The following is a 6000-nucleotide window of genomic DNA, read 5'->3' on the forward strand; positions in this document are numbered from 1 at the left end:
GAGAGCGAGAGAGACAGAGTATGAGCGGGGGAGGGACAGAGAGAAAGTGAGACACAAAATCCGAAGCAGGCTCCAGGCTCTGGGCTGAGGAAGAAATTTATAGCTATAAACACTTTCTTTAAAAAACAAGAAAGATCTCAAATCAACAGTCTAACTTTACAACTTGAGGAACTAGAAGAACTAAACCCAAGCTAGCTGTTGGAAAAAAATAATAAAGATCAGAGCAGAAATTAATGAAATTGACAACAGAAAAGTAATAAAGAAAATCAATGAAACAAAAAGTTAACTTATTTTGAAAAGATGAACAAAATTGACAAACCTTGAGCTAGGTGAACTAAGGAAAAAAGAGAGAGGACTCAATCAGAAATGAAAGTGGAGACATTACTATTGATTCTACAGAAATAAAAAGGATCATAAGGGTACTGTGAACAATTGTATACCAACAAATTGGATCACCAGATGAAATGGAGAATCCCTGGAAACAAAGCCTACCAAGACTAAATCATGAAGAAGTTGAAAACCTGAAAATAGGCCTATATAACTAGTAAGGAGACTGAATTAGCAATCAGAAATCTCTCAACAAAAAAAAGCCTGATGAGTTCTACTGAACATTGAAAGAAAAACTAACAAAAGGCCTTCTAAGACTTTTCATAGAGGGTGCACACAAGTGAGGGGGTCAAGCACAATCAAGATGCAGCTGGGCACACAGGATTCTTTGGGGCCCTAAGGGAGAAAGAAAGTCAGGGAGGGCTTCCAGGTGGAGGTGCCTTCTTGAGCTGAGTCCTAAAAGTGAGTTGGTATTATCCAGGCAGACAGAGTGGAGAAAGGCCTTTCAAGAAAAGAGACTGCATGGTCATGGCCTGTGGACTGAGAGGAAGGGGGAAGGTGGGAAAGGAGATGTGAGGCTGGAGGGGGAAATGTTGGGACATTCTCTAGGGAAAATGGGAGTTGTAGAAGGGTTTTGAGTGGGGAGGGAGGGTGGTGCTCAATCAGACTTCTGTTTTGAGAAAGCCAGGGGCTCATTGGGCTTGCAGAGAGAGGTGAGCTGGGGAGCAGGGAGATTTGGGGGTCTGTAGCAGAAGTGCCTGAGAAGAGTGAGTACTGGGAGGGGACTCGGAAAGCAGCCTTGCAGGCGAGGGACATGGAAGCGGGAGCCGCCTGAAATGGGGAGGAGAGCAGGCTCACCGGATGGCCTGGAGTTGCTGCTCAGCTGTCATGTGGAGATGGTGATCGTGCAGGAGGGCGATGGCCAGGAGGCTCCCAGTTTGCCACCCCGGGCTGAGACAGCCCAACCCAGAGCCCACAGCGATACTATGAGGCTGAGTTTTCCCATCCAGCTTACAAAGAAGGGAAATGGGCCTAAGAAAGTGACCTGACTTGCTCAGCTTATGTAAAGAGAAATACAGAAGTTCAAGATGGCCAGGGAGCACACAGGACAGCCACTGACGGGGGACAGGTGATGTGCAGCAGGAATGGAAAGAGCCGGTGTTGTGGCACCAGGAGGCACGAGGGCAGCGTCCAGAGTCTCATGGCCGTCGCCTGTGCGTAATATCACCTACAGAGAATTGCCCTAGGCCAGGTGCCCTGAGCGGGGCTTTACACGCATCAACTCATCTAATCCTCACGAAAATCCATATTATTCCCATTGTTTAAATGAAGAAGCCAAGGCTCAGAGAGGTTAAGTAACTTGCCGTAGGTGGCCCAGCCAGCAGTGGCGGAACCAGGATGGGACTGCTGACTATGCAAGTATATCCCACCTACCTCTCCTCTCTTCCTTCTGCACCCAGCTGCTGCCCCGGGCCTGGCTCTCTTGCCTGGAGCCTTTACTGCCTTGGGTTTGGTTCCCATCTCCTTTCCCTTATACCACTGACTGGCTGGGGGTGGGGAGGGGTGGGGGGTGAGCTGAGAGAAGGGTGGCCTGACAGCCTCACCCCTCCCTCCACAGTGCGCCTACCTCCAAGCCAAGAACTGCCAGGTGGAAAGCAAGTACCTGGCAGGGCTGCGGAGGCTGCAGGAGGTCATGGGGGGCGAGGCCAGCCAGTGCTCCGAGCTGCTGAGGCAGCTCACCCAGGAGGCGCTGCAGTGGGAAGCCAGGGAGGCCTCGGCTGAAGTCCCGGAGCTCAGCCCTATCAGGTGAGCCCAGCAGGCAGCGAGGGCAGGCCTTGACCTGGGGGGTGGGGGGTGGCCAGCCACAGGTTCCTGCTGAACGCTTACGAGCCCCGTGCATCCCTTACTTTCTCGCATGTTCAGGTAGTGAGTTCGTGGTTGCGATGAGCCCTACCTTACAGCTGAGGTGGTGCAAGCGCAGAAGAGGCAGCCGCTTCCCCAAGGCCGTGCAGCATATTGGTGCAGCTGACCTGGGTCTGCCTCCCGAGTCCACTTCCCCAGGCTGCCTCCCAGAGGTGCTTGTCAGAGAGCGGGAGGCGGGGGGAGGCCAGCTGCCTTCCCCAAGCCAAGCCCTTGCTGAGTGCAGCGGACATGAGCAGTTAAATATAAAAGGGATGTGGCTGCCGTCCAAAGACCCCCTGGAGGCTGGGAGGCTCCCTAAATGGAGCCACACCTGTCTCTGTCCCCATGTGACCCTGGACAAGTCACTTTACCTTTCTGAGTCACATATGCAACCTCCATCAGATGTGGGCTAAGATCCCTGCTTTGCAAGATCAGGAGGACCAAATGAGGCAGCACGTGCACAGCACGCAGGGCAAGTAAATGTTAAATCAATGAGAGGCCCTCTGGAATGGATCCACCATCTTGCTTGTCAGTGACGCTGTCTGCTCCCATTCCATCCCTGGGCTTACTCTCTGTGCAAGTGGGATTCCGTATTGGCAGTGCAGGGCTCCTTGAACCTAGGGCTTCATGGAGTCAGAACAGGATCCTTTACATCTGCCCAGAATTCACTTACTAGCCACTTACTATGTACCAGGCACTGTCTAGGCCCCCAGCATTTTACAACAGAGGGTAGCAACGGGTCTTCATGAGGCAGAGCAGGAATTCTACCCCTTGAACAGATCTGCAAAGCGAAGTTCAGGGAACTGAAGTGACCTGCCCAAAGCCGGATAGCTAATCCACAGTGAAGCCCAGGCAGGAACCTTGCCTGGGGTCCAGCCCCTCCCCACCACCCCTTCTCCCAGGAGGGACTCTGCAAAGTGTTGCTAACATGGGCTTTTGCCGGCAGCGAGTATGACGAGTATGGCTTCCTGACCGTGCCCAACTATGAGGTGGAAGACCTGAAGCTGCTGGCCAAGATCCAGGCACTAGAGGTGCACTCCCACCACCTGCTGGCCCATGAGGCTGTGGAGCGGCCGCTGCGGGAGCGTTGGGCTGCCCTGGGTGAGCTCACACCCTCAGTCGAGCTCAAGCAGCTACTGCGGGCAGGTGTGCCCCGAGAGCATCGGCCGCGTGTCTGGAAGTGGCTGGTCCACCTCCGTATCCAGCACCTGTGGAGCCCCGGCCGCTACCAGGAGCTGCTGAGCCAGGGTCAGGTTCACGAGCACCCCGCAGCCCGCCAAATTGAGCTGGACCTGAACCGTACCTTCCCCAACAACAAGCACTTCACCTGCCCCAGCTCCAGCTTCCCTGACAAGCTACGCCGGGTGCTGCTGGCCTTCTCCTGGCAAAACCCCGCCATCGGCTACTGCCAGGGCCTCAACAGGTGAGCGTCATGGCCCAAGTGAGGGCACAGCCCTTGTTCATTAGACTTTTCTGTCTCTTTGGAGTCTCCCAAGAACGTGGAGAGGTGAGTCCAGGAGGCTTGATACCCACCATACAGATGGGGCCAATATGGACATGTTCAAGATGGGGACAAGGACAGGTTCAAGACAGTGGTAGCTCCTCATGCCCTGCTCTCCCCTTTGATCTGTGCTCATGGTGGGGCCACCCATGTAGAAAGTGTCATTAATGGTCTCCTGGGAATTTGCATCGCACAGCTCAGCTCACACTGCAGAACTGTGGGTCAAGGCTCATTTGCTTCAAACAAAATCCATTCAAAGGAACCCAAGAGAAAGAGAATTTGTAGATGTTACAGGGGAAGCTCATAAAAACCAGGAAAAGAAAAGAGAGGACAAGACAGATGGTCCTTAGAAACCGAGGCGTCTCCTCTCTCCAGCAGGGCCCCAGCACCACAGAGCCGCGGGGTGCCGACCACACCGGAGTCCGAGGGGCCACGCCCCTGCTCTGCAGCCTCTGTGGGGCCTCATGGCCTCTGGCCTCCCTTGCTTCACGTGTCTGCCTCCTTTTCTCAGCAGACCAGCCTCAGTCCATCATTCCTTGGACATTTAGGGCCCATCAAGGCTGTTCAGAATGGAGACCTCAGCCTCTGAGTCTGGAGCCTTTTCGCCAAGTCATCCCCCTTGTTGATACCCTCATACCGTAGGCCCGAATCCCCAAAGTGAAGAATGTGATTGGCCCGGCCTGGCGTCTGGGCTCTGCTTCTGACCCAACAGCAGGAGATAAGGGACTGGGGGTGGGGTGGGGGTGGGGTGACTGGTAAGGTGGCCCCTTCGGGTACTATGGAAGACTCTCGTGGGCACCCTTAGCTATCTCAATAGAGATGGTGTAATCACAGATATTCCCCAAAGCAAGTTTGGACTCAACTTATTTATTTTTAAAGCTTTTTAAAATGTTTATTGTTGTGGGGGAGGGACACAGAGAGGGGAACAGAGGATTTGAAGTGGGCTCTGCCCTGACAGCAGAGAGTCCAATGGGGGCTCAAGCTCACAAACTGTGAGACTGTGACCTGAGCCGAGGTCAAAAGCACCATGGACTGAACCACACAGGCACCCCTTTGACTCAATTTAATTTGAATACATGCAAAATTTGCATAAGACATTGTGGTCTTTTTTCAAAATAGGTGGTGTGTGACATTTCTTTAACACAGAGTAAACATTCAGGGAGTCCCTACTCCAAACTGAATGGTTCCTAAGGGTAGACATTTTTGATACTTGATTTCCAGCCTAAATTGGGTGAAATTGAGCATGTATACATGTTCAGTTACTGGGAATTCAGAATGAAACCACAGCGCAGCCAATCTGCGCCAAAGGGCCAGGGGAAATCCTATAGTGGGAAGGATCTTGAGATAAACCTGGAAAGAAAGAAGCTTTTCCCTGTGTGGAAAGAGGCAGCACAAAGGCTGTGGAGGAATATGTAGGAATAACAGACCGGAGGGTGACACCCAAGAATATTTCTTTCTTTCCCTGAACGTTTTTTTGTTGGTTTTTTTTTTGTTTTTTTTACTGATAATTGGTGTTTAGCAAACATTCATATTATTGCTTAAAATCGAAAGTTATCTGTAATGGGAAGAGCCTCGTCAAATGTGGAGACTGCGGCCCTTAAACCCCACCCTGCAGGCCCCTTTCACCTGTCTGAGCACCGCCATCTAGTGGCAACTGCTTGAACTGCATGCATAGTGTCAAAAGAGGACACCCCCTACTCCTATGCAACAAATCAACCTGTTTAGAGGGTGACACTGCTGGTTGAGGGCAAAAATTTTTTAAGCTAATTCCCTTTAAAACAAAAGTCGAATGCTTTAAAAGTACCTGTTTCCCATATCACCATGCTACCTCCTTTGCAGACGCACTTGAGCCTGAAGGCCTTAAGTTGGAGTCTGGTTGCAGCCCTGGGCACTTGGTCGGCCCCTAGTTGGTACCAACAGTCTGTCATTGCTGACCGTTTAGTGTGTACAGAGACCTAAACAGGTACCAGCAGCCAGCTCCTGGACCTAGCACGTCCTGAGGCTCCAGTGGAATGGGATAGGGTGGAGAGAACACCAGGCTGGGACCTTGGGAGCCCTGGGTTCTGTCTCCACTCTCCCATTAGCTCACTGTGTGACCCTGAGCAAGTCACTTCTGCTTTCCAGGACTCGGGTCTTCCCACCTCTGTAGTAAGTTTATCCAGACCCAGGATGACCAGTATGAAGTATCTGCCTAGAGCCTTGTCTGGTGAGAGTTTCTGAGGCAGCCTCCAGAGTCAGTGGGAAAGAAAACAATGATGAATTAGTTATGC

At 52.1% G+C, this 6000-nt stretch overlaps 1 protein-coding gene across 8 annotated transcripts in view; it reads left to right on the top strand.

Annotated features, from left to right (window-relative positions):
- Positions 1-6000, top strand: part of TBC1D2 (TBC1 domain family member 2) — a 47952-nt gene that overhangs the window by 36815 nt on the left and 5137 nt on the right. For all 8 annotated transcript variants that reach the window (XM_029919930.1, XM_029919925.1, XM_029919926.1 and 5 more), the window contains 2 exons: positions 1946-2133; positions 3176-3652. In XM_029919930.1, coding sequence (XP_029775790.1) covers positions 1946-2133; positions 3176-3652 — 665 coding nt within the window. The remainder of the gene's footprint in view (positions 1-1945; positions 2134-3175; positions 3653-6000) is intronic.

The sequence above is a fragment of the Suricata suricatta genome, chromosome 13 (assembly GCF_006229205.1).
Source record: "Suricata suricatta isolate VVHF042 chromosome 13, meerkat_22Aug2017_6uvM2_HiC, whole genome shotgun sequence".
NCBI classification, from domain to species: domain Eukaryota; kingdom Metazoa; phylum Chordata; class Mammalia; order Carnivora; family Herpestidae; genus Suricata; species Suricata suricatta.